The following is a 26,736-nucleotide window of genomic DNA, read 5'->3' as shown; positions in this document are numbered from 1 at the left end:
GCCCTCGGTCTCTGAGAGACCGGGGAGGGCCTGATCCCACTCGCCCCGCCCCCTGGGAGACCCGCCCCTTCCCATTGAGTAACTCCCGCGGCCGAGACGTGGATGAATGGGGGCACCGCAGGGCTGGGTTTCCCGCGGGCGGGCGCCCCAGCCAAGTTGGGGTCTGGGAGCCGGAACACCTGGGTCGAAGGAGGGCGAACCGGCTGGGTTGGACACCTGCACCCTGCCAGGCTTGTTGGGGGCATGGCGGGGGAGAGAGTGGAAGAAACTTGCTCAGCCTGGGTCCTGGAGGGAACTCGCCGAGTGGAAACGGAGCTATAAATGGCAGCCCCTGGGGCTTCGCTAGTTTCCGCGGCTTGGAGAGGCGGGGCCCAGGGCTCCCCTGGGCCTGCGGGTCAGGAAGAGGACACCGGGTGCCTGGGGGCAACTGGGACCCCTGAGAAGAGGAGGGGATTCAGTTCTTCTCGCCTCAAAACCCCAGCTCAAAATATCCCTCTGCCTGCCTTGTGACCGCTGCAAACCATAGCACGTCCAAGGATCCAGGAATCCAGGCCCCAGCCCCTCCTTTCCCGAGACCCCGCAGTCCAGGCTCAGCCCCTCATCCCACGCGACTGTGGTTGCCGGGCGACGGCTGGGCGGCGGCGGTGCCCGAGCTGGACCAGGCCGGGAGGCTGGGAACCGCGCAGCTTGTCCTGACGGCTGCATGCCGCCCAGCTGGGGCGTTCCCACACTGCAGGCGGGCCCGTGCGCTGCGCAGCTGGCGGGGCAGGTGGGCGGGACCCTGAGCCCACCGAGTGAGGCCTGGGGGCCTGGGACTCGCGGTCTGACATTCCTGAGCCTGCAGGGACTGGGGGTCCACACTCAGGTTCTCTGTTGTTCCTGAGCTCAGATTCTTGCGTCTCCAAATGGCAGAGGCTTGGACTCCGGATTCTGAGACCGGGTATTCAGACCTCTGTTGACTGAGAAGCTAATGGCCTCAACTGCGAGTTTCTGGGGGAGTTGGGGACTCAACTAGGTCCCCTGCCAGCAGCATGGTGCAGTTGGGAGAGGGTGAAAGGGGGTCAGAAAATCTGGTTTTAAGTCTTAAGAGTCAGTGGATTAACCACCAATCTCTCCCACCCCCACACAGGCCCAGGAGGATTTGTAAATCACAGACAGTGAACATCTGCCCTAAGTCCTGTGTGTGGTGGGGGGAAGGGTTGGAGGCCTGAACTCCTGGGTCCTTGGGGAGAAGCAGCAGCAGGCCTGGACTCCTGAGTCTGAGAGCGGTGGGTCCTCGGGACCCAGACTTCTAGGTCTGGGGGCCTGAGCCGGCTTCTGTTTGGGGAATCCAGCGCCTGGATTTTGACAGAGGATGAGCTTGGAGCCAGGACTCCTGAGTCTTGGGGAGGAAGTCACCTAGTAAGGCTGTTTTTCCAGACACCTGACTTTGCTTCCCCTTCCTGGCTCTCTTGGGCCGCAGGCATGGAAAAATGGAGAGTGGGAGGTCCCAGGAGCATCCAGAGAAGGAAAACAGCCAAGGTGGAGGGTGGAAGGTTTGTCCTAATTAAAGGTCCCAGCAACTGACAGCTCTACACCCCGGCCCTGAGGGACACCATCTGGTGAGAGCCCCTATTGACAGAACCTCCAGCTCTGCATCCAGACCATTCCCCAGGAGGTGTGGGGGGCAGTTGGGAGAGGGAATGTGCGGGAGGGTGGGGAGTCAGTAATGGGAGGGAAGAAGAAAGACTAGAGGGAATATCAAGGATGGAGCTGTGGGGGTTCAGGCCAGATGCCTCATCTTGTTCCTGGAGGAGGACCAGAGAAGGGAGTGGGGGTGGGGGCGGGGGGAGGAAACGGGCAGTTCCAATTCCTGCAGGAGATAAGCAGGCAGAAGAAGCTTATACCATGTGTTTGTATGTGTGCACGCTGGGGTGGGGAGGGCAGGCCAAGCAGCATAGGGTTATAAAATTCAAAGGTGTGACAACCGGGAGGGCTCAGCGATGGAGAAACAAAAGAAAGAGGTGTAGTCAAATGTTGACCGAGAACAAATATTTTTAAAAGATTTTTATTTATTTGTCAGTGAGAGAGAGAGCAAGCACACAAGCAGGGGGAGCAGCAGAGGGAGAAGCAGACTCCCTGCCAAGCAAGGACCCCGACGCGGAACTCGATCCCAGGACCCTGGGATCATGACCTGAGCTGAAGGCAGACGCTTAACTGACTGAGCCACCTAGGCATCCCGAGAACAAATACTTATTGGTCGTCTGGTGTGTGAGAGAGAGCATGGGGAGTGAGGGATAGAGAGGAGAACAAAGACAGAAAGGCAGAAAAGCAGAGACACGTAGAGGCATAAACAGTGACATAGGTAAAGGTTGCCTGAGATGTAACCACCTAATGGAGGGAGGGAGTGGGAGAGAGAGAGAGAGGGAAGCTTCATGAACTAGAACTCACATGGCCACAGGGTTCCCAAGCTGGGCTCACTCCTGTAGCCATTTAGTGCAGGTGGTCTTGGACCTGCCTTTCACTCCACCCACTCGGACAACCCCGCACACTTACATACCTTAGACATTCACACACACGTACTCTTGCGTATACTTTGACAGATCACATTTCACTCTCACCTTCCCCATGCTCACACGCATGATCATGCCTTCACACACACATATGCACACAGATATCTGCACTTTTGCAGTCTCTCAAACACACTCTTGCACACTCTCCAGCAGAGACCCCTGATGGCAATGAGGAGATGTCTACTCTGGGAAGGCAGAGACTTGCCAAGGTCACGTGCCACGGCAGGGAAGAGCTGGGGAGTCCTAACCCCACGCTGGGTCCAGCTCTCCACCGGGTCTGACCGGCTGCCCCTTATCCCTGGCCCAAGCCAGGCCCTTGGGGTCATGGGGCCTGGGGAGGCACCGTGGAATGTTCCTGGCATGTGCTGACAGGGGATTTCATGCTCTGGCTGGGCCGGGAGGAGCCTGCTGGGCAGAGGCCTGAAGCTGGAGACTCGGGAGGGCACCCGGGGGAGGCAGCAATGTGAGGACGGCATCGGACTGGTTCTCTGCCACTGACCACATCAGCCTCACTGCTCTCCTGGGCTCCTGGAGCCTGCTGGACTCTGAGCAGCTGTCCTCCCTGAGGGGCTGTGAATAGTGAGAGGAGAGCAGGGTTGGGGGTGGCAGGAAAGAAGAAGGGTGAGACTGAAGAGGAGGAAAGGTGAGAGAAACAGAGACTGACTCATGGGAAGAGAGGAAAACAGAGAAAGAGAAGGAGACAAATGGATGAAGAGAGACAATAAGAAAAGCCAGAGACATAGGGAGAGGGACCCAGCGAAAGACGGAAACAGAGAGAGGAGGCAGGCAGTGGACACTGCGGGAGTCACAGGCAGAGGACCCAGGATGGCTCTGAGGACCCCCATCAGGGCTCCCCTGCTCCTCATGGGGCTGCTGACAGCAGGTGAGTGGGATCCTGGCCTTGTGACCCAGCACCAAGCGGCCCTCATTTCCCATTCATGTTCTCCAGACAGACCCTCTGCCCTCTCCTGCTGACACCCCTGTGTCCCCAGGCCTGGCCCAGTTGCCGCTCCCTGCCTTAGCCCCGCGAGGCTTCTGGGCTCTGCCTGAAAACTTGACGGTGGTGGAGGGGGCCACTGCTGAGCTGCAGTGTGGGGTCAGCGCCCCTGGCAGTGTGGTCCAATGGGCCAAGGATGGGCTACTCCTGGGCCCGGATCCTAGGATCTCCAGCTTCCCGAGGTACCGCCTGGAAGGGGACCCTACTAGAGGTAAGGGATCGGGACCTAAGACGCTGAACCACGAGCAGGGGCTGCCTGGGGTCCTGACCTGGGACCCCTGGTCTCGCCTGCAGGTGAATTCCACCTGCATATTGAAGCGTGTGACCTGAGTGACGATGCAGAGTATGAGTGCCAGGTCGGCCGCTCAGAGACAGGCCCTGAGCTTGTGTCTCCCAGAGTGATCCTCTCCATCCTGGGTATGGGTGAGAGACCCCCAGGACACAGGAGTCCAGATTTCCAGCCCTCTCCTACCCCAGGGCCCGGGATTCCAAGCCCCCAGTCTCAGGCCCGGGACTGCACATCTGATGAGCAACGAGATGCCAAACCCATATCCTCATATTTTTCTCAGTGGTGGCAGCTCACCCCAGACCTTTTCTCACCAGTGCCCCCCAAGGTGCTTCAGCTGACCCCCGAAGCAGGGAGCACAGTCACGTGGGTAGCGGGGCAAGAGTACGTGGTCAGCTGTGTATCTGGGGATGCAAAGCCAGCACCTGACATCACCTTCTTCCAGAGTGAGTGTGGATGAACTGGCGGGAGCCCCTGGAGTGGGGAAGGGGTGTGTCCTCCTAGAGGTCCCAGAAAATAGGACATTCCTGAGTGAGGGGGATGCAGGAACAGACTTGGGGAGATGTTGAAGCCAGTGTGAGACTCTGTGAATGGGAGGAAACATCCAGGGAAAGGCACCAAAGTGATGGCAGGACTGCCAGTCTGGGACTCAGGGAAAAGGTTGAGGCTCCAGATGGAGATATGGGTGTCATCTTTGGTACAGAAGCAAGAAGCTGGGTTATGGTGGTGGGTGACACAACCCAGTGAGGTGGTAAGGGCAGGGGTGAGGCCCATGACCTCCAGGATTCAGGGAGGCCTGAATGTGTGGAGGAACCGAGCTGGAGCTTTTCCTCCAGAACCAGGAGGGAGGGGGCACCATGTCCACCCTGAGGATTTCCAGGCCATTCTCCCCAGGATCTGCCTTGTGGGGAACCTGGCATCCCTCTAGCCCTCTTGTTGCCTCAAGGTGGACAAACAATTTCTGACATCTCTGCTAATGTAAATGCGGGGTCCCAGGAGAAACTCTTCACCACAGAGGCCACAGCCAGGTATGAAATTTGGGATGCCCTCCCCTCAGCGTGACCCCCAAATTTCTCTGTGAAAACTCTAAGCATGGAGACTAGAATCAGGCATGAACATCTGGGACCTAATTCTTCTCCCCAACCCTCCAAAACATCTTCATGGGAACCCTAGTTCCAGAGTATCAAGTACAAGGATTTTGGCCTGGTGTGGGCCTCTGGGATCCCAATTTTCACTGCTGACCTCCCCCCAGATCTCTTCCATGGAACTCTAGATCCTAGAAGATATCAGCAGAGAGACTTAGAAGACCAGATGTGGGAACCTGGGATCCCCACCTCTTCACCCTGACTCCCCAAATTTCAGATGATGACTCTGACTCTAGAACCCCAACTTCCACCCCAGGGTGACACCCCAGAGCTCAGATAATGGGCAGCTCCTGGTCTGTGAGGGGTCCAGCCCAGCCTTGGACACTCCCATCCGGGTCTCAGTCACCATGAATGTTCTGTGTAAGTGGGGAACCAAGTCAGATGTGGGCATGGGAGATGGGAAGCAGGAATTGGGGGTCCTGGGGGAGTTCAGGGATTATGGAAGGTTCAGGTTCTCAAGGAGAAACACGGCGGTTCAGAGGCAGGTTGTGGGGCCTGGAAAGAATGGATGGGCTCTCCAGGCCCACTGAGCGACTGCTGCTTCCCAGTCCCCCCAGGACCCCCTGTCATTGAGTGGCCAGGCCTGGACGAGGGGCATGTGCGGGCAGGACAGAGCTTGGAGCTGCTGTGTGTGGCCCGAGGGGGGAATCCGCCAGCCACACTGCAGTGGCTGAAGGTGAGGGCAGAGCCCGGCATGGGGGTGGAAGGGGAAGCGGCGGGTGGAGGGGAGCTGGCCCTGAGCCAGCCCAGCTCTGGCTCTGGCTCTGTCTCCAGAATGGCCAGTCCATGTCCACAGCGTGGGGCACAGAGCATGCTGAGGCAGTGGCCCGAAGCACGCTAGTGATGATTGTGCGACCGGAAGACCATGGGGCGAGGCTCAGCTGTGAGGCCCACAACAGCGTATCTACAGGGATCCAGGAACGCGGGGTCACGCTGCAGGTCACCTGTGAGTCCTGATGCTAGCTGCCCATCTGTCAGTCCGTGCCCCAGAGAACCATCTGTTTGTGCCCCCAAATCATGCCTGTCTGATGCCAAAGACCTTGTCATCTGTCCCCAGTCCCTTGTCGGGGCCGGTCTGTGATGCATCCAGCCTAGTTTCGTGTCTCTCCTCTGTCCGTCGTCCCTGCAGTTCCCCCCAGTGCCATTACCATCTTGGGATCTGCATCCCAGTCTGAGAACAAGAACGTTACACTCTCCTGCATCACCAAGTCCAGTCGCCCACGGGTCCTGTTACGATGGTGGCTGGGTTGGCGGCAGCTGGTGCCTACAGAAGAGATGGTCATGGATGTGAGGCAGTGGCCAGGCTCCTGGGTCTGAGGGAGGAGGGAGCCGGGGTCATGACTCCTGGATCTGGGAGAGGACCGGCCTGGCGGCCTGGGCCTCACAGAGGAGGGGGTGGAGATGCTTTCCACGTCCCTGCTAGGGTCTGGGGGGAACCCAGACATCGGGTACCGGGGATGGGAGTGCTCTCGTTGCCAAGTCTAAAGCTTGCTCCTTGGCAGGGCCTGCACGGTGGCCACGTCTCCTTGTCCAACCTGACGTTCCTGGTCCGGCGAGAGGACAATGGTCTGACTCTCACATGTGAGGCCTTTAGTGAGGCCTTTGCCAAGGAGACTTTCAAGAAGTCACTCACCCTGAATGTGAAATGTGAGCCCCCACCCTTTGCCCAGGGGTGTCCCATCCCTTTGAGACTCCCCACCCGCACCCTCAGGCCCAGCCCAGAGAGAAAAGCCACTCTTCCTGGCTTTCCTCACAGATCCTGCCCAGAAGTTGTGGATAGAGGGCCCCCCAGAGGGAAAACGGCTCCGGGCTGGGACTCAAGTGAGGCTCCTGTGTTTGGCCATTGGGGGCAACCCAGACCCCTCTCTTACCTGGCTCAAGGTTGGTGCCAAACAAGGGCTTATGGGGGTGGCCAGAAATGGGGGGAGATGGAGCCCTTTCTCTCCTCCAGAGTCTTGGGAAATGTTGGAAAAACGTGAATTTCTTGAAAAATACTGGAGAGTTTGAGTTTTGGTAGGGAATTGGAAAAGACACAAATACCATGAGGATGAAATGGAATCCTCGAAAAATTCTGGGAAAACAGCGAGAATTCTAGGAAAAGAAGGAATTCTAGATGAGGACAGGGAATTCTAGAGAAAAGGCAATTAGTTTCATTTAAAGTAAAGGATATTCTGGTGAAATCTTAGGGATTCAGATGAAATGGCAGGGATTTTACGGAAAGACTAAGAATTCCACGTGCAAGGACAATGATGGGCAAAGGCTAGAAATTTGGGGGAGAGACTAGTTATTCCACAGAACATTTGAAAATCTATTAATATTAAATTGCGTTCATAGGATTTGGAGGTAAGAAAGTGAAATTCCATTAAAATTAAAAGAAATTCTGACAGAATTCTGAGAAAATCCTGGGGAGTTGGGGGGCTAGTGAAAATTCTGGGGGAAAGACTAGGAATTATAGGAATGAAATTTAATTGGATGGAATTCTGGGAAAATGCCAAGAATTTGGGCAAAGAAAGGATTCTAGTAAAAGTCTAGTGTAATAAGAGAATATTGGGGGACGATTCAGAAATCTGTGGAAAGACAATGGAATTAAGGGAACGATCAAAGGAAATCTTTGGGGAAAGTGGGAATTTTAAGAAAAAGAACTAAGGATAGGAAAAAATGAAGAAATTCTGGGAAAGGCTTGGGGATTCCATGGGACTTTCCTGACATGTGTTGTTTGCTAAGTGTAGCTGGAATGGATTTTGAGGAGTGGGGCTGAGGGTCGGCAGGGGGCACCAACCATTGCTGGCCTCCAGAGAGCCGAGGAGGCGGGGCGGAGGGGTGGGGCGTGGGACTGGAGGCCAGATCCCACGGCAAAACTGGGGGGCTCTGCGGCCCCAGGTAGGCGGGAGAGACTCTGGGTGGGAGTGCTCGATTCCAGTCCTCATTCCTCTAACTTAGCTGGGTGCCAGGGTAAGGAGGACCCTTTTTCCTCATCACATGACGGCTTTATCTGTGCTGGCGGCAGCCAACCCAATGGGCTGTTTCAGGGGTGGGGGGGAAATGGCAGGGCTACATGGTCCCCCCCAGTCAGTCTTTGCCCTCAGGACTCCCGGATGGTAACGGAACCGCGGCCACCCCAGGAGCCGCGGCGGGTGCAGCTGGGAAGTCTGGAGAAGTCAGGGAGCACGTTCTCCCGAGAGCTTGTACTGATCATGGGTCCATCAGACAACCAGGCCAAGTTCACGTGCAAGGCGGGTCAGCTCAGCGCATCCACGCAGCTTGTGGTGCAGTGTGAGGGCGCACTCGGCCAGGGCCTGGGGCAGGGCTTGGTGGTGGTGGGGAACTAAGCCAGAGCCAGGCTGGGGGACAGTGGATATGGAGAGCCAGGAGGCGTGTGGCAGAGCCTGGGGTCTAGGCAAAGCGGAAGTAGGCTCTGAGCCTCGCTCTTCTGACCCGTTCTTGAAGTTCCCCCAACAAACGTGACGATCCTGGCCAATGCGACGGCTCTGCGCCCAGGGGATGCATTAAACTTGACTTGCATCAGCGTTAGCAGCAACCCTCCTGTCAACTTGTCGTGGGACAAGGAGGGGGAGAGGTGAGAGTGCCAGTGGCCCCTCCACTCTCTGGTTCTGGTCACGCCCCTTACAATTTGAGCCCCCCACCCCCACCCCTGGTGTCCTGCCCTGTACCTAGTACCCCTCTGGCTCTGGTTCCATCCCTGAGCTAGCCCTGAACTGACCCTACCACCCCTGCGTGGGCCACAGGCTGGAAAGCGTGGCCACACCACCCCGTAGTGCCCCATTCAAAGGCTCTGCAGCAGCCAGGAGCGTCCTTCTGAGAATGTCATCCCGAGACCATGGCCACCAAGTGACCTGCCGAGCCCACAGCCCTGAGCTCCGGGAAACCATGAGCGCCTTCTACCGCCTCAATGTGCTGTGTATGTGGAACCCCGCTGGGATTCCCTCCTGACCCTATACTACCTAGGTCTTCACCTTGACACTGTCCTTTATATCCATTCTAAAGCTTGAAACTTTATCCTTGACCCCTGGCTCTACACCAACTCCTATCCTCCCTCTATTGTAACCCCTGACTGTGAACCCTCCTGAACCCTCTCTCCATCTTTTAACCTGCCTCTGGCCTTTACCCTTTTCCTAAACTAGATCCTAACCTCTATCCTGAACCTAATTGCCGAGCTCAGCTCTGAACTTGTTACCTTGTCCACAACCTTAAATCTAGTCATGACTCCAACTTTAACCCTTATACCAGTACCTGATCTCAAATCCTTCCCAGACCCCAACCTTAACAACAGTCTTGACTCCGGGTGGCGCCCCTTCCACAGACCCTCCAGAGTTCCTAGGGGAGCAGGTGCTTGTGGTGACTGCCGTGGAGCAGGGTGAGGCACTGCTGCCCGTGTCTGTATCTGCCAACCCTGCCCCGGAGGCCTTCAACTGGACCTTCCGCGGCTACCGCCTCAGCCCAGGTGCGTGGAGTGGTCACAGAGAGGGGTGCAGGTCTCCCAGACTCGAGGGTCTGGCAGGCTCCTCACCCCGACCTCCCCCAGCTGGCGGCCCTCGGCATCGCATCCTGTCTGGTGGAGCCCTGCAGCTATGGAATGTGACCCGCGCTGACGATGGCCTCTATCAGCTGCATTGCCAGAACTCAGAGGGCACTGCTGAAACTCTAGTGCGGCTGGATGTACACTGTGAGCCCCCGTCATCACCCTAGGAAACTAGGGAGTTCTGGGAGCCCCGCCCCCCCGCAACCACACCCACTCAGGGAATCTTGCCCACTGTGGAGTCTCCTATTGTGGAAGCTCTGCCCACCCTGGGACGTTCCCCCATCCTGAAAGCCTCCCACTCTGGGAGCCTCCACTGTGATGGAGTCACTTCCACTTTGGGAACCCTGCCCACTAGAGAGACCCTACATGGAATCTGCTCAGACAGGGAGCCACCTACATGGGAGTTACTCTCATCAAGAAGCCTTGGGGCGCCTGGGTGGCTCAGTTGGTGGAGCGTCTTGACTTTTGATTTCAGCTCAGATCATGATCTCAGGGTCCTGAGATTGAGCCCTGGCTCCTCTGTGCTCAGGGTGGAGCCGGCTTAAGATTCTCTCTCTCCCTCTACCTCTGCACACATGCACGTGTACAGGAGCTCTCTCTCTCTCAAAAAAAAAAGTAGGAAGCCAAGCCCACTGTGGAAGATCCACTTCCATACAATCCTGGAAGTCCACCAGGCCTATTCTTGTCACCACAGAGGCACAATACAGTAGAGGTGGGGAATGCCTCACTAACCCTGAGAACTTTACTCCATGTGCTCTGCATAAAGGGCAGAATGTATCATACCTGTTCATACCTGTAACTTTCCTGAGCACCTCTAAGACACCTCTCCCACCTGGGGCCTTCTCCCATCATCATCTGTATGGGCACAAATGCCTTCCCCAACCCCTTGTTTCCCCCAGATGCTCCCACTATCCGAGCTCTCCAGGACCCAACTGAGGTGAATATTGGGGGTTCTGTGGACATAGTCTGCACTGTTGATGCCAATCCCATCCTTCCAGGGATGTTCAACTGGGAGAGGCTGGTAAGGATCCGACCTTTGGTAAATGGAGGTAGGGGCTGGGGGATGTGGTTTCTTGACTGTGAGCTCCTTGGGAGGAGGGATCACAGCTATATGATCTTATATAACTACATACTTGTTGGGACATCCTCCAAGAGCTAACTAACTGCTGAATGGAAGATGGATGGGTGCATGAGTGGATACGTAATCAAGTGAGTGGGCGGGCAGGTGGATGGATAGGTAGGTGGATGGATGAATAAATGGACGAAAGAACAGATGGACAAACAGACAAGTGAATACATGGATAAATGATGAATAGATGAGTGACTAAATGGTTGAATGAGAGAAATGAATAGATAAATTGATTAGATTAGAGGGTAGATGGATGAATAAATACACCATTAGTGGAAAGATGTCTGTGGAAGAATGATGGATGAATGGATGGATAGATGGATGGATGGATGAGTGCATGGGTCAATGGAGAGATGGGGAGATGGATGAACAGGTAGTTGGATGAATTGATGAACAGCTCCATGTATTTATGGGTATGTGCAGGTATGAGTAAACAGAAGGGGTAGATGGGTGGAGAGATGGAAGGGTGGATAGGTGGATGGGTAGAAGGAAGATGAATGAACGGGTGAATGCACAAATGGATGAAGGAGAGGTAGATGGATAGATAAATGAATAAATTGATGCAGAGATGGATGGTTAAAAAGATAGGTGGATGGGTAGATAGATCGTTCTGAGCATGAATGACTGGATAAATGGATGGGTGAATAGTTTTCTGGATTGGTGGATGAATGGATGGGCCCAAGAATAAATGATTGGATGCATGGATAGATGGATGGATGACTCAGGGAATGGATAGATGGATGGGGGAATTTTTTCTTTGCTAGATCTGTGGAGGGTGACTGTGTCTGGGAGAATAAAGCTACAGGAGAGACCCAGTTTGGGGGATAATGGGACTGGGGCCAGACTTGGGGGCCATCTCATGTATCTTGTGCCTCAAGGGAGAAGAGGAGGAGGACCAGAGCCTGGATGACATGGAGAAGATGTCAAAGGGAGCCACAGGGCGTCTTCGAATTCACCATGCCAAACTAGCCCAGGCTGGTGCTTACCAGTGCATTGTGGACAATGGAGTGGCACCTCCAGCCCGAGGACTGGTCCGACTTGTTGTCAGATGTGAGTAACACCCAAACTCCTGATTTTAAGGCCTGCCACTAAACTCACATCTCTCATGTCCTTCCACATACCTCATGTTGACCAACAACTCCTCTTAGTTGCCCCCCAGGTGGAGCACCCCACTCCCCTAACTAAGGTGGCTGCAGCTGGAGATAGCACCAGTTCTGCCACCCTCCACTGTCGTGCCCGAGGCGTCCCCAACATCGTGTTCACTTGGACTAAAAATGGAGTCCCTCTGGATCTCCAGGATCCCAGGTGAGTCAAGACCTAGCCAGGCAGCACTCTAGTCCCAACTTTGGTCCCCCAACCCCAGTTACCTTTCCTGAATTCCTGCCACACCTCCTCCCCAGGTACACAGAGCACACATACCACCAGGGTGGGGTCCACAGCAGTCTCCTGACCATTGCCAACGTGTCTGCAGCCCAGGATTACGCCCTCTTCACGTGCACAGCCACCAACCCCCTTGGCTCAGATCACACCAACATTCAACTCGTCAGCATCAGTATGGTGGGAGTGGGCTGTGATGGTGTTGGGAGGATGCTCTCTGGGTCAATCCTCAAGTCTCTGGTTGGCCCAGAATGGCAGTGTTCCCAAAACCTGAGAAGTGTTTATGAGCAGGGATGGAGTTTCTGCCTGCCCTGAAAATCCTAATGGAGACTGGATCTTCAGGGAAATCCACAGCAAGGAAAAGAAGGGGGGGAATTACTGGCCCAAGTAATTGCAAAGTAGAAAGTCAGGAGTTGCTGATGACAGGTTCGGCTGTCATCAAGAACTCTCTGACTCTCAGGTCTGCTTTTCTCTGTGTTGGCTTTATTCTAAGGCTCCTCATAGAGGCTGTTAGACTTCCCAGGGGAAATGGAATTTTTTCTCTTCCTAACAGTGGTATGAAAGTACTAGACTTACGATTCATTGGCTCTACTCAGCTCTCATCCCACCTCTGAACCAAACTTGTGGTCAGGGAAGGCGACACCCTGGTTGGCTTGGCTCGGTCATAGATCTCTCCTACAAGGAGTGGAGTCATTTCCATCAGAAGCACCTGGCCTGAGAATGTGGATGAATGGTTTTCCAAAGGATACTCAGGGCTCTGCAACCAGAAGAAACAAGGAATGAATGTGACATAGGCACCAAAAAATCCATGCAAGGAACATATGTCATACACAGCCAATGCTCATATTTGCCAACTCTATTTGCAAATTTGCCTACTTGCTAAAATTTATTTGTAACCTCGAAATCAATACTCATGCTGCTTTCTTGGTCATTCAGGAACGTGTACAGAGCAGGTAAAAAAATTGAGTCACCCAATGAGCACATTCTCAGTTGGGGTAGAACAAGGTGACACTATGCTTTCTTGTTTCAGCTTTCATACTATAAGGAAATGTCCTCTTTGCAGCCTATTTAGTCCCATATTTTTTGCACTTTTGTGCTTTTTGTTAGTGATTTTGTTATTTAAAGTGGCCCCTAGCCATGGTGCTGACGTGCTGTCTGGAGTTCCTAAGGATAGGGAGAAAACACTTCTGTTGGATAAGCTTCATTCAAACACAAATTATAACACTGTTGGCTGTGAGTTCAATGTTAATGAATCAATAAGATACATTAAATAAGGTGTTTTGAAACAGAAACAGAAAAAACAAGGTCATGTACTGATTGGTTGATGAAAATGTTGTGACAGGAGGTTCACAGGCATCTAACTGCATTCCCCCAGAAGCAATGATTTGATGTTCTGTAATTCAGTGTTCATAGCAATGTTATAGGACATAACCACCACTACTCACGAGAATCAACTATATATTTAAAATCATTCTTAGAAAAACCTGGAAGGAATCTTCTAGAACCCTTCTGTATCCTCTGACTACTCCCCTCATCCTTTTCCTCAAAGGTCGCCCGGATCCCCCATCAGGATTAAAGGTTGTGAGCATGACTCCGTATTCGGTGGGGTTGGAATGGAAACCTGGCTTTGATGGGGGTTTGCCACAGAGGTTCCAAATCAGGTGGGTCCCTGTCAGGGCAGGAAGGGATGGCAGCCAACAGGGCTGGGACACCTCCCTGAATGACTGCCCTCCCTCTCATGCAGATATGAGGCACTGGGGACACCAGGGTTCTTCTACGTGGATGTCCTACCACCTGAAGCCACCACCTTCACACTGACTGGGCTGCAGCCCTCTACACGATACAGAGTCTGGCTGCTGGCCAGCAATGCCCTGGGGGACAGCGGACTAACTCACAAGGGGTCCCAGATCCCTATCACTACCCCAGGTGGGAAGGGACAATCTTGAGCAGGTTGCAGAGCTCCTCAGGGGATTTATGGGGTGATAGAGCGAAGTAGATATTATTCCCTTTTTATAGATGAAGAAACTGAAGACCAGAGAGGCTAAGCAAACTGTTGAAGTTCACACAGCTAGAAGGAGGTAGAGATGAGACTGGAACTCAGGCAGATGAACTCCAGGAACCAGTTTTTAGCCACTATTCTGTCTGAATGTGATTAATGACACAAGGGAAATTAGAAAAACGTTTGTATTGAATGGAAAGAAAACATGGAAATTGTGGGGTGCAGCTAAAGCAGTGTGAGCAGGATATTTACAATATTAAGTACTCATTTAGATTTTAAAAAAGGCTTCAGATTGATGCTTAGTTTCCACATCTTAAGAAATTAGAAAAAGAAGAGCAAATTAAACCCAAAGTAAACAGAAGGAAGGAAATAATAGAGCAAAAATCAATGAACTAGAAAACAGAAAAACCATAGAGAAAAATCAATGAAACCAAAAGCTGCTGCTTTGAAAAGGTCAATAACCTTTATAAAGCGAATCAAGGCAAAAAAGAGAGAAGACACAACTACATCCATATCAGGAATGACAGGAGGCATTACTACTAACCCTACAGACATTAAGGGGAAGTTAGGGAATAATATGGGCAACTTGATGCCAATAAATTCAGCAACTTTGATGAAAGGGACAAATTCCTTCATATGACTACTGAGAATGCTGGACTCTGGCAGGCACGGTAGTGTAGCGGCTCATCACACAGAGCCTCATTTAGACAAGCTTGGATTCAGGTCCCAGCTCTGCCACTTCCCAGTCGTGAGACCTTGGGCAAGTTACTTAACATTTTTGAGCCTCAGGGTCTAAAAATAAGGTATCTCAGATCTCTGTGCCTGTTACTGAAAGTAAGGTCTCTCTCAGACAGTTGTGAGGATTAAATTAATTTACTTGAAGTGCTTAGAACAGGGATCTGTATAAAGGAAGTGCTATGTAAATACTGATTTAGAGAAATGCCCCCTGCTCAACTTCTATTTACTTTGCCCCATTAAAGCTCCGTCTCTCCCTTCCTGACAGAGCAGCCTTCTTCCCTATGGAAGTAAGGAACTTCTCCCATTCCTCCTCTTCTTTCCCCCATTAGTCTTCCAAGTACTAAAGCATAAAGTACTTTGTACCTCACTTTGCTTGCTCTAGAACTAATACCTCTATTAAGTCATTCTGAGCGCCCATCATTTTTTTGGTTAACCCTCCAACACTGATAATATGGGTTAAAAGGACCTTCCATACCATAAAGCACTCATCAACAACAATAATAATTATCATCATTACTATTATTACTGGCATTAGAATGGCTATTAATAGTATTGCCATTACTATCAGCAATTTGCAGCTCTATTTGAAATATTCCTGAGAAGCCATAAATCAGTTCCTCACAATGGGTTGAAAAGCTTAATAGGAAACCGCAAAAATATTTAAGGCTTACCCAGATTCTTGGTGTTAATTCACAACCTCTATATCCACCCTCCAGGTCTAGACCAGCCTTCTGGAGAACCTGACTACCAGCTGCCCACAGAGCAGCCTGCAGGTAAGTTTTTAATCCCTTGAATATCCCTCTCTCCCCTGAGAATAGAGCCTTCTGGTTTCCAACCCCACCACCTCTGTTTTGTGGCCACAGCCCCTTAAGACTTAGCTCTGCCCCTATGCACATCCTAAGCTCTTGCTCTTTCTTGGATGTGACACATTTTCTCTCTGCCTAATTCAGTTTAATTCTGAAAGAATTAGCTGATTCCATGCCCTGTGCAGAGCCTGTATCAGTTGGCTTTTTTTTTTTTAAAGATTCATTTATTTATATTAGAGACAGAGAGAGCGCGCGGGGGAGAGGGAGAATCAGAGACTCTTTTTTTTTTTTTAATGTTTTATTTATTTATTCATGAGAGTCAGAGAGAGAGAGAGAGAGGCAGAGGCAGAGGGAGAAGCAGGCTCCCCGCCTAGCAGGGAGCCCGATGCAGCACTCGATCCCAGGACCCTGGGATCATGACCTGAGCCGAAGACAGACGCTTAACCATCTGAGCCACCCAGGCGCCCCTAGAATCAGAGACTCTTAAGCAGATTCCCCACTAAAGTGGAGCCGGAGGTGGGGGCCTAAGGCAGAACCCCACACGGGGCTGAGACAGGCCTGGACATGGGCCCCCATGGAGCCCCACACGGTGATTGATCTCACGACCCTGAGATCAGCACCTGAGCTGAAACCAAGAGTCAGATGCTTAACTGACTGCACCACCCAGGTGCCCCCATATCAGTTGGCTTTTGATGCAAAATAAACCACTTCAAACATGGGCACTTATAGCAACAACCATTGTTTCTATTGATTCTGAGTGGCTGAACAGTTCTGGTCTGGGCTACAGGCAGCTGGAGGCCCTCCTGGGACTGGTTGATCTAGGATGGGCTCCTCCTCACATATCTGACAATCTGGTTTTTGGTTGGGACAATGGAGATAACTGGGCCACATGTCTCTCCCTCTCCTTGACTTGTTCACACAGAGGTGGTCACAGGAGTCCCAAGAGCAGCAGGACCAGCCAAGCACTTTCGAGCTTCTGATTCTGTCACACTTGATATTGTCTCATGGGCTGAAGCAAGTGACATGTCTCAACTCTGAGTCAGTGTGGAAGGGGACTACTCAAGAGTGTAGTTACAGGGGGGGAATTATGACCATTTTGCTAACAATCCCCCTTCAAAACCTGAGAAGAAGGTTGCAAGTGACAGAAATTCAGCTGTTGTGGGCAGTAAAAAGAATTGCTTGTCTTGTGAAGTTGAAAACTTCAATAGGTGCTCATGATTTTCACGAAGGACCTATTTCTCTCTCTCAACTTTGCCTTCATCTCTGATGGCTTCCTTCTCAGGTTCTTTCATCAAGAGGGCAAAGAAGTACCTGCCCCCCTCCACATACCTCCAGCTTTGTTCCACTTCTCAGCAGCCAGCAGAGGAGTGTCCTAAATGTTCTGGCAAAAGTCTACCTCGGGTCAAATGCTGGATGGGTCTGAACTGGTCACTGTGGAAAGAGGGATGGGTGCTCTTATCGGCCAGGGAGGTCCACATGTCCTCCATGGAGATCTGTGGGAACATACAGCCTAAGAGTGAGGGAGTGGCTATTTCCTCAAAGGAAAATGAGTGCTGTTAGCAGAAGATGGGGAGATAGATGCTGAGCAGATGCTTACTTAGAGGGATTTAGTCTTGTCCTTAGAGATATAGCAAAGGACTCCGATATTACCTGGAATGGAAGTTTGTGTGAAGAGGAAGTCATTTGGGGTGCCTGGGTGGCTCAGTCTGTTGGGCGTCTGCCTTCAGCTGGGGTCATAATACTGGAGTCCTGGGATTGAGCCCCGCACTGGGCATTCTTCTCGGTGGGGAGTCTGCTTCTCCCTCTCCCTCTGCCCCTTCACCCTGCTTGTGCTCTCTCACCTGTCAAATAAATAAAATCTTAAAAATAAAAAAAAGAGGAAGTCATTTGAGAAGAAAATCAGTTGAGCAGAAAGGACATTTAAGGACAGACATTGGGAGTCTTCCAAGGCTTAGGGGTTTGGCTCTGCCTCAGTGATTCTGGAGACAGCTCCAGTGGTTTGTGTGGCTGGAGGGTCCAATACCAGGGTCTGTGGTTGGTGGGCAAGGCTGAATACATGGGAAGAGGTCTTGAATGCCCAGCTGGAGCTACCACCTGAGTCTACACCACAGGGCTCAGGTAGGACCCTCTGTTAGTGGCTTGACTTGAGAAAGGAGCCACCTGCCCTGAGGTGGCAAGAAGGAGTGGACCTGGAAATCCCTGCCCATCTGCTTCCCTGACCTAGGAAGAGGGGCTATGCTTAGTCAGAAATGGGCTTTCTCAGAGAATGCTGCTCTGGGCCTAGAGCCAGTTGTTTTGGGTTCACTGAGGGGTACCTTCTTCCCCTAGAACCCACAGGGCTGCCCCTGCTGCCTGTGCTGTTTGCTGCTGGGGGTCTTTTGCTGCTTTCTAACATCTCCTGTGTTGGGGGATTCCTCTGGCAGCGGAGACTGAGGCATCTTGCTAAAGGTGAGGAGAGACCATTCTTCCCCTGCGGGGATGGAGGCCCAAGGGTGACAGGGAGCCCTGGGGCTGCTCCATATTGAAAGTCTCCTAGGGCCTGTCTGGTCAGAGAAGGGGTGTCTCTGATCCCTTTCTCCCTACTTCCCTCAGGCATCACAGAGAAGACAGAAGCAGGGTAAGTGGGAATATTTTTCTGTAAGAAAGGCTCTGAGGAAGGAGGTTTGGGGATGAGAGGTGTCTGAGTCAACACCAAGATGCCCTCCCTACCTCTGTCCTGGAAGGTCGGAGGAGGACCGAGTCAAGAATGAGTATGAGGACAGCCAGTGGACTGGAGACAGAGACACTCAAAGCTCCACGGTGAGTGGGGGTGCTCCCGGAAACTCTGCTGACAGGGAACTGGCAGACTAAAATTCTGTCATTAACTTCAGGTTAATCAGTGTCCTTTCTGGGAACTATGGAGCCAGAGGATAGAAAAGATTTTGTTTTTGTTTTTGTTTTTTTGCGGGGGGGGGCGGGGTGTTGACAGGTTAGCACAACGGATGTAGAACCATATTACCACTCCATGAAGAACTTCAGCCCCCAGCTGCCACCAACACTGGAGGAGGTGTCTTATCCCGGAGGTGAGTCGTGACCACATCAGAGCTCCCTCTGCTCATAGATACCCCTGACATCTGGACAGGTGCCCTGATCATCCCTTCCTTCCACTCCAACTCCAGGTTTCACACATCTTGAAGAGGAGGATATGGCTTTTCCTGGACACCTGTATGATGAGATGGAAAGACTGTATGCCCCACCTGGAGCCTGGGGACCCCTCTACGATGAAGTACCGATGGTGAGGAGATTTGTATCAGCAGAAGTTTTTCCTGGCTAGAGCCAGAAACCCACCTCCTACTGTTTATGTTAGTTAGGGTAAGCTAGACGCCATAGCACAAAGGCCTGGCTACGATCCTATTTCCTTCTCACATAGCAATCAGAGGTGAGTGACCCTATTACAGATGGTTATTTCAGAACTCAAGTTCTTTCCATTGTGTTCCTCTGCCATCCTCTAGTGCATTGTTCAAGTTTGCATAGATAGGCTAGTTCACTGTGGGTTTCAACTGGTGGGAGAGGGAAAAAGAGAGTGTGGTGGAGGCACAACCCTGCATTATGGCCTAGGCCCAGAAATGGTACACTCTACTCATTCCCTGATGAGAACACAGTCACATGGTCACACCTAACTATGAAGGAGACTGAGAAATATAGTCCAGCTTGGCATCTATATGCTTCACTATACTTCTATTACCATGGAAGAAGGAAGCTATGCATTCTACTGGATAATTAGCCTTCTCCACTATGCTGGTTAAACAGAGAGGTATAGAGAAATAAACTTTTGGCCCACTTAATTGAAAAGTCAAGGGACAGAATAGTCTTCAGGCCCCACCCAGGTGGACCCAGAGTTTCCTCCCTAGAGATGTCCCCAGAAAATGCAGGTTTGTATCCTATTAGATTGGTAACCTTCAGAGAAAGAGAGTGTCTCTTTTCCAATACCTCTAAAGTCCCAGAGCTGACACTTTATTAGTCTAGCTTTGGTTACATACTTATTGCTGAACCACCAAGGCAGGGGAAAAACTATGCTAATTGAACAGGTCTGGACTGGTGCCCAGCCGTGGCATCAGAGAGTAGGGGCCACCCACTGGACTGAGTGAGAGAGGAACAGAGAGCCCAGAGGGAAGTGAAGATGGTGACTGGGCAGGCAAGAACAGCAGACCCTTTTGACTATCAACTACCCCCACCTCCTGTAAGGGAGGTGGCACAGAACCCTTGACTTTCCGTGTGGCCTTGGCTAATGCTCTGGCACCTCTGGGCCAAGGATTTCCCTCTGTAACTTTGTCCCAGATGGGGCACTGTTCTCACCAGCGTGGAAATCATGTTCATTAAAATGCTGTCCGTGGTGCTGAACCATATGTACCCTCTAAAGCACAGAGGCAATTGGCACACTTTTTCTGTAAAGGTCCAGATAGTAAAAACTTTGGGCTTGCTGTCCTTTTCAAAACTACTCGGCTCTGCCTCTGTAGTATAAAAGCAGCCACAGACAATACATAAATGAACAAGTGTGGCTAAGTTCCAGTAAAACTTTATTTTTGGACACTGAAATTTGAACTTCATATAATTTTTACATGTCATAAATATTCTTCTTTTGATATTTTCCCATCAATTAAAATATGTAAAATCATCCTTAGCCCCAGGCAGTACAAAAACAAGCAGCAGGCTGTATTTGGGCCATGGCCAAATCGGCTCTAAAGTTTGCCGAGCTAAAACCACCATTTGCTCCCAATCCTAGAGGAAAGCACATCTCCGGTAACAACCACTCTACATGGTCTTTTTTTGTCTTCTATTTTGATGAAAACTTAGAAATTTATAGGCTAACAGAATCATGACTCACATTCCACTCCAATTCTCTATATCATGCACTTTTAAAAGTTTCATATTTCTGACATTTAAATTATTTTTCTGACAGAAATCATGAGATATCTTAGACTTGCTTAAAAATAACCCAGTTAGTGAGGTTAGGAGATGAAAAGATGGAGATATAGATAAATCAAGATTGACTAAGGGTTGCTATTGTTGAAGTTAGGTGATGGGTACATGGAGGTTCATGATGGAGGCTCATTATAATCGCTCTCCTCTTTGTGTATGTTGGATTTTTTCCCCATAATTAGAAACTAAAACATTTTTTTTCTGGGAAGTTGAGTAGGAGTGTGTATCCCTCCTAGAGCTGTAATGATGACCCATAGGGCATCTTTCTATGGTTCTAACTCCACTTTTGCTTGTCAGGGCCCCTGTGACCCCTGCTGGCCTGAGGAGACATATGAGGATACAAGAGGAATCTATGATCGGGTGGCAGGAGACTTGGACCCTATGGAACCTGATTTTCTACCCTTTGAGCTGAGGGGACATCTGGTGTGAGAGCCTTCTCAACACCCTTTTCCTACACCTGCAGGACATAATATTCTAATGGCCCTTTTTATTCCAACATGGGCTGAGCGTGTTAAGTGAGCTCCATAAGACACAATGGGACAGGACTATTTTCAAGAGAGGTGTGTGTAAGTGACAGGAGATGATTCAAGCTGGTGCCAACAAGGCTTGTATGAATAAGACTGCTCTGGGAGCTGACTTTAGAAACTAAACTTCTCCAAAGGGAAACAGTGAATTGTAAAAGACATCTCAATAATGAAAACCTCTTCCAGGGTCCTTATACTTTTTAAAAAGTAAAATTTTCAGAAGTTGGAAAAGACATATTAAAAATAGTTCATTTTGAGTTCAACTACACCTGAAATGGCTAATAAGTGGAATTTGTGAACCACTGTTATATCCTATTTTATTATTTTCCACAGGTATCTAAAATATGATGTATAAACTATGACACACATGTAAACGTAAACAGACTATAGAAAACAAAAAGACAATAAAACCAGCCAGACACAAAAGAATACATATTGTATGATTTCACTTATAGAAATTCTAAAGCAGGCAAAGCTAATCTAAGGGGATTATGGGGCCCCCTGGGGCCATGAGAAGGGAATTGACTGCAAAAGGGCACAACAGAACTATTTGGGGGTGAAGGAAATGTTCTATATCATGATTGTGGCAGTGGTTTCATGGGAGTATAGATTTGTCAAAGCTCACTGAACTGTACACTTATGATGGGTGCATTTTATGGTACATAAATTATACCTCAGTAAGGGTGATTTGTAAAACAGTCTCCATAATAAAGCAGCCCAGCAAGAGAATTCTTGTTGTTTATATTGAATCGCAGAAAAACTGAGAAGTCAGCCTATTTTCATGGAGAACAGAGTATAGCTAAGTATAATCTTCATTTAGGCCTCCACTTCTACTTGATTACTCATATTATCAAAACTGTAGGTTCAAATGCTCATCAACATATTATTTTTTTTTATCAGTGCAGACTAAAATAAGCTTTTACACTACAGCACTTGAATACACAAATGCACTGGGGTCCAAACAATTCCCCTTTAATTTAAAAGATGATTTGAGGGGTGCCTGGGTGGCTCAGTCGTTGGGCGTCTGCCTTCGGCTCAGGTCATGGTCCCAGGGTCCTGGGATCGGGCCCCGCATCGGGCTCCCTGCTCAGCCAGGAGGCTGCTTCTCCCTCTCCCACTCCCCCTGCTTGTGTTTCCTCTCTAGCTGTCTTTCTCTCTCTGTCAAATAAATAAAATCTTAAAAAAATAAAAATTAAAAATAAAAGATGATTTGATTCCTAAAAGCAGAATTTTTCTAATTGTGTATTTTTCTTTTTCGAAGAAGAGACCTACAGCATTCTGTTTCCACACTGGTTAAGCAGGAAAGTGAATTTATTGGCTGTTCTAGCTGACAATGTCAGGGGAATGCTGGCTTCAAGCACTGCTGGATCCAGTATTGGAACAAAGCCAGGAAGGGTCTATTTTTCTATGTCTCTTGGCTCTGCTTTTCTCTGTGTTGGTTTCACCCTCAGGTAGACTCTTCATTTAAGAAAGATGACCCCTTACAGCTCTAGGCTGGCACTCCACAAGCTCAGCAGCCCCGGTGCCTCTTTGGCCGGTAGTTCTGGAAAGTCCTGGGGCTGTTTTTCCCTCAGCCCAGCTTGGGTCTTAAGCCCATCCCTGAACCAATCATTGTGGCCAGGGAAGAGAATATGCTAATATTCTTGGATCTGGGTTGCTGGGTACCACTTGAACAGCTTGGGTAAGGCTCCCCAAAGAACTCCATCCTGTGGTTGGATCTCTTCGTGCACTTCCTATTTTCTCTTTGCCACTGTTTGAATCAAGGTAGCAAATATCTATTGCTTCTGTCTGCCCAGAATCTAGTCCCTTTTAATTTACATAAATAACTATGAATGAGACAAGTTCCTGATTACAGCAAGCTCCTGGATCCAGATGTGCCTGAAGTTAGAGCTGCTTCAGGACCATAAATTCCCCTTTCCCCTTAGGCCAATCTGAATGGTGGCTTTAGTTAGTTGCAACCATAAATTACCCTCTTTCTTAAGCCAGTTTGAATGGGGGTCTTTAGTTAATGGATACAAAAGATGGATAATTTGCAAGGGGCAGAAACTCACTCAAGCTTACGTAGAGCTAAAAAAGCATTTGTTTTACTAGTTACTAAGCGGAAAATAATAATTTCATAGTTGAGAAAACATGATTGATGCCACCCTAACCAAACGATCAAAGTTAACATTACCAGTCATGGGACAAAATGGCATCACAGGCCCCCTGGTATGAAATACTGAGGATATGACAGAATGTCAATGATATTCCGGAGTAAAATGCATAATATGAATCTAATAACGAGGAAGACAGATAGGAATTGAAGGATATTCTTTTTTTTTTTTAAGATTTTATTTATTTATTTGACAGAGAGAGAGACAGTGAGAGAGGGAACACAAGCAGGGGGAGTGGGAGAGGGAGAAGCAGGCTTCCCACAGAGCTGGGAGCCCGATGTGGGGCTCGATCCCAGGACCCTGGGATCATGACCTGAGCCGAAGGCAGCCGCTTAACCGACTGAGCCACCCAGGTGCCCCAAGAATTGAAGGGTATTCTATAAAATAACTGGCCTGTAATCTTCATATATGCCAAGGTCATGCAACACAGAAGAAGACTGGGAAAAAAAAAAAAAAAGAACACTGAGGGGCACCTGGGTGGCTCAGTTGGTTAAGCATCTGCCTTCGGCTCAGGTCATGATCTCAGGGTCCTGGGACTGGGCTCCCTGTTCAGCGGGGACTCTGCTTCTCCCTCTCCCTCTCCTTTTGTGATCTCTCTCACTCTCTCTCTCAAATAAATAAAAATCTTAAAAAGAAAAAAAGAACACTGAGGAATTGTTTCAGATTAAAGGAGACTAAAGAGACATCAGAACTGAGGGTAACACATAATTTCCATAAAGACTATTATGGGGCCAATTGGCAAAACTAGATAAGGATTGTAGATTAGATAACAATATTGTATCAATGTTAGTTCTATTATACTATGGTTGTGTGAAAGAATGCCTTATTCTTACAAAATGTACACTTATGCATTTAGGGTAAAAGGGTGTGGTCTCTTCAGTTTACTCTCAAACAGCTGAGGGGAAAAAAGTGTATATACACACTGATAGAAAAGGATAAAACAAATGTGGTAAAATGTTGACTGCTGGGGAATGTGAGTGAAGTGTACTGGGATTCTTGGTACTATTCTTATATCTGAATCTATATATTTGTATATCTGAAATTAGGTTAAAATTTAAAAAATATATTGTAAAGGTGCATGACAATGTCATAGAAGTCAAAAGTAGGAAGTGCAGCTGGGTCTCATGGGTTGTATAAATCTATCCAGTTCTTTTCATCTTGCACTGGTGCATTCATCCTTTGTCTGTATCCCTCAGCAGATTTCCTCCATTCTCTCCTTGTAGGTATTTAGCTTCCCTCCTTGTCCATAATGATTGCTTGTTGAGGAATTGGCTGCCCCCGTTCTAAAGCACCATGAAGCCCAACACCACACAGCTGCTTGACTCTGAAATGTAGTCCTTTATTCCAAATTTCAGACAGGTCAAATCTAATTGGCCCAAGTTGGATTAAGAAAAAGAAATCATAGGAAGAATAAAGAATATCAAGAACTGGATAAAAAAATGAAGATACTACCTATCAAAATCTGTTGAATACATCAAAAGAAGTGTTTTGGAGAAAATTTATATCCTTTAACACTTACACTAGAAAAGAAGAAAGCTCCAGAGTCATGAACTAAGTGACTATCTTAAGAAACTAGAAAATGACATTTCTCCAAAGAAGACATACAGATGGCCAACACACGAAAAGATGCTCAACATCATTCATCATCAGGGAAATGCAAATCAAAACGACAATGAGGAATCACCTCACACTTGTCAGAATGGCTAAAATAAAAAACACAAGAAACAATAAGTGTTGGCAAGGATGTGGAAAGAAAGGAACCTTCTTGCACTGTTGGTGAGAATGCAAACTGGCGCAGCCACTGTGGAAAACAGTATGGCGGTTCCTCCGAAATTTAAAAATGGAACTACCCTATGATCCAGTAATTGCACTACTGAGTATTTACCCCCAAAATGCAAAAACACTAATTCAAAGGGATACATGCACCCCTATGTTTATTGCAGCGTTATTTACAATAGCCAAATTATGGAAGCAACCCAAATGTCCGCTGATAGATAGATGGATAAAGAAGATGTGGTATAAACACACAACAGAATATTATTCAGCCATAAAAAAAAATGAAATCTTCCATTTACAACAACATGGATGGAGCTAGAGAATATAATGCTAAGCGAAATAAATCAGTTAGAGAAAGACAAATACCATATGATTTCTTTTTTTTAAATACCATATAATTTCACTTGTATGTGGAACGTAAGAAACAAAACAAATGAACAAAAGGGAAAAAAAAGAGAGTGACAAACCAAGAAACAGATTCTTAACTATAGAGAACAAACTGATGGTTACCAGAGGGGAGCCGGGGGTGGGGTATGGATGAAATAGGTGAAGGGGATCAAGAGCACACTTATCATGGTGAGCACTGAGTAATGTACAAAATTGTTGAATCACTATATTGTACACCTGAAACTAATATAACATTATATGTTAACTATACTGGAATTAAAATTAAAAACTTAACAAAATTTAAAATAATAATAATGTTGGAAAAATTCTGTTTCGTTTTGGGGAAAATTTTTAAAAAGAAAAAAAACTAGAAAATGAACTATAGAATAAACTCAAAGAAAATAGAGTATTTCTTTTACTTTTAAGAAAATTAAAATAGGGCGCCTGGGTGGCTCAGATGGTTAAGCGTCTGCCTTCGGCTCAGGTCATGATCCCAGGGTCCTGGAATCGAGTCCCGTGTCGGGCTCTCTGCTCCTTGGGAGCCTGCTTCTCCCTCTGCCTCTCTCTCTCTCTGTCTCTCATGAATAAATAAATAAAAATCTTTTAAAAAAAAAAAAGAAAATTAAAATAGTGTTTGTTTCACAGCATATATACTAAAATTGGAACAATACAGAGAAGATAGCATGGCCCCCGAGCACGGATGACACACAAATTGAAAAGTATTCCATATTTTAAAAAAATAAAAAAATAAAAATAAGTTAATGAAAAAGTAAAATGGAGATTCTTTTTTTTTTTATATTTATTTCTTTTTTTTAAGATTTTATTTATTTATTTGACAGAGAGAGAGGCAGCGAGAGAGGGAACACAAGCAAGGGGAGTGTGAGAGGGAGAAGCAGGCTTCCCGCGGAGCAGGGAGCCCGATGCGGGGCTCGATCCCAGGACCCTGGGATCGTGACCTGAGCCGAAGGCAGACGCTTAACGACTGAGCCACCCAGGCGCCCAGATTCTTTTTTTATTTTAAAAGATTTTATTTATTTATTTGAGAGATAGAGTGAGCAAGAGAAAGAGCACACAGGCAGAGGGAGAGGGGGAAGCCAGGCTCCCTTGCTGAGCAAGGAGCCCGATGTGGGGCTTGATCCCAGGCAAAACTAATTTGTGGCATTAGAAGTCAAGAGTGGTCTTTTTTTTTTTTTTTTAAGATTTTATTTATTTATTTGAGAGAGAGAATGAGAGAGAGCAAGCACATGAGAGGGGGGAGGGTCAGAGGGAGAAGCAGACTCCCTGCCGAGCAGGGAGCCCGATGCGGGACTGGATCCAGGGACTCCAGGATCGTGACCTGAGCCGAAGGCAGTCGCTTAACCAACTGAG

The 26,736-nt window shown here is 48.9% G+C and overlaps 1 protein-coding gene and 1 non-coding gene across 2 annotated transcripts; both read left to right on the top strand.

Moving 5' to 3' along the window:
• The first annotated feature begins 3,377 nt into the window (after nucleotides 1-3,377).
• Nucleotides 3,378-20,957, top strand: NPHS1 (NPHS1 adhesion molecule, nephrin). Its single transcript, XM_006742846.2, has 29 exons — nucleotides 3,378-3,435; nucleotides 3,545-3,760; nucleotides 3,844-3,966; nucleotides 4,153-4,281; nucleotides 4,782-4,863; nucleotides 5,237-5,340; nucleotides 5,529-5,656; nucleotides 5,755-5,926; nucleotides 6,110-6,267; nucleotides 6,483-6,627; nucleotides 6,737-6,861; nucleotides 8,067-8,253; nucleotides 8,428-8,557; nucleotides 8,727-8,899; nucleotides 9,302-9,442; nucleotides 9,524-9,664; nucleotides 10,420-10,541; nucleotides 11,528-11,699; nucleotides 11,798-11,954; nucleotides 12,050-12,201; nucleotides 13,576-13,687; nucleotides 13,771-13,952; nucleotides 15,480-15,536; nucleotides 17,898-18,017; nucleotides 18,162-18,186; nucleotides 18,293-18,368; nucleotides 18,538-18,631; nucleotides 18,728-18,843; nucleotides 20,826-20,957. Exons 1-29 carry the CDS (start codon nucleotides 3,378-3,380, stop codon nucleotides 20,955-20,957), a joined length of 3,729 nt encoding a protein of 1,242 aa, XP_006742909.2.
• Nucleotides 20,958-25,998: 5,041 nt separating this feature from the next.
• LOC145717725 (U6 spliceosomal RNA) lies at nucleotides 25,999-26,102 on the top strand. The gene has a single exon (XR_014141122.1). It is a non-coding gene; the product is annotated as a U6 spliceosomal RNA (small nuclear RNA).
• The last annotated feature ends 634 nt before the right edge of the window (nucleotides 26,103-26,736 follow it).

This window comes from Leptonychotes weddellii, chromosome 16 (assembly GCF_054177405.1).
Source record: "Leptonychotes weddellii isolate Sample4059 chromosome 16, ASM5417740v2, whole genome shotgun sequence".
Classification (NCBI taxonomy): domain Eukaryota; kingdom Metazoa; phylum Chordata; class Mammalia; order Carnivora; family Phocidae; genus Leptonychotes; species Leptonychotes weddellii.
The sequence above is the reverse complement of the archived record's forward strand: the minus strand, read 5'-3'. Positions and strand labels throughout refer to the sequence as shown.

What these genes read in the sequence shown, in the direction of transcription:
- NPHS1 (XM_006742846.2), top strand. Translation starts at nt 3,378, where the DNA reads ATGGCTCTGAGGACCCCCATCAGGGCTCCCCTGCTCCTCATGGGGCTG. An exon ending in CCACACTGCAGTGGCTGAAG is followed by an intron (nt 5,657 to 5,754) that starts GTGAGGGCAGAG and finishes CTCTGTCTCCAG; the next exon opens with AATGGCCAGTCCATGTCCAC. An exon ending in AGTGCGGCTGGATGTACACT is followed by an intron (nt 9,665 to 10,419) that starts GTGAGCCCCCGT and finishes TGTTTCCCCCAG; the next exon opens with ATGCTCCCACTATCCGAGCT.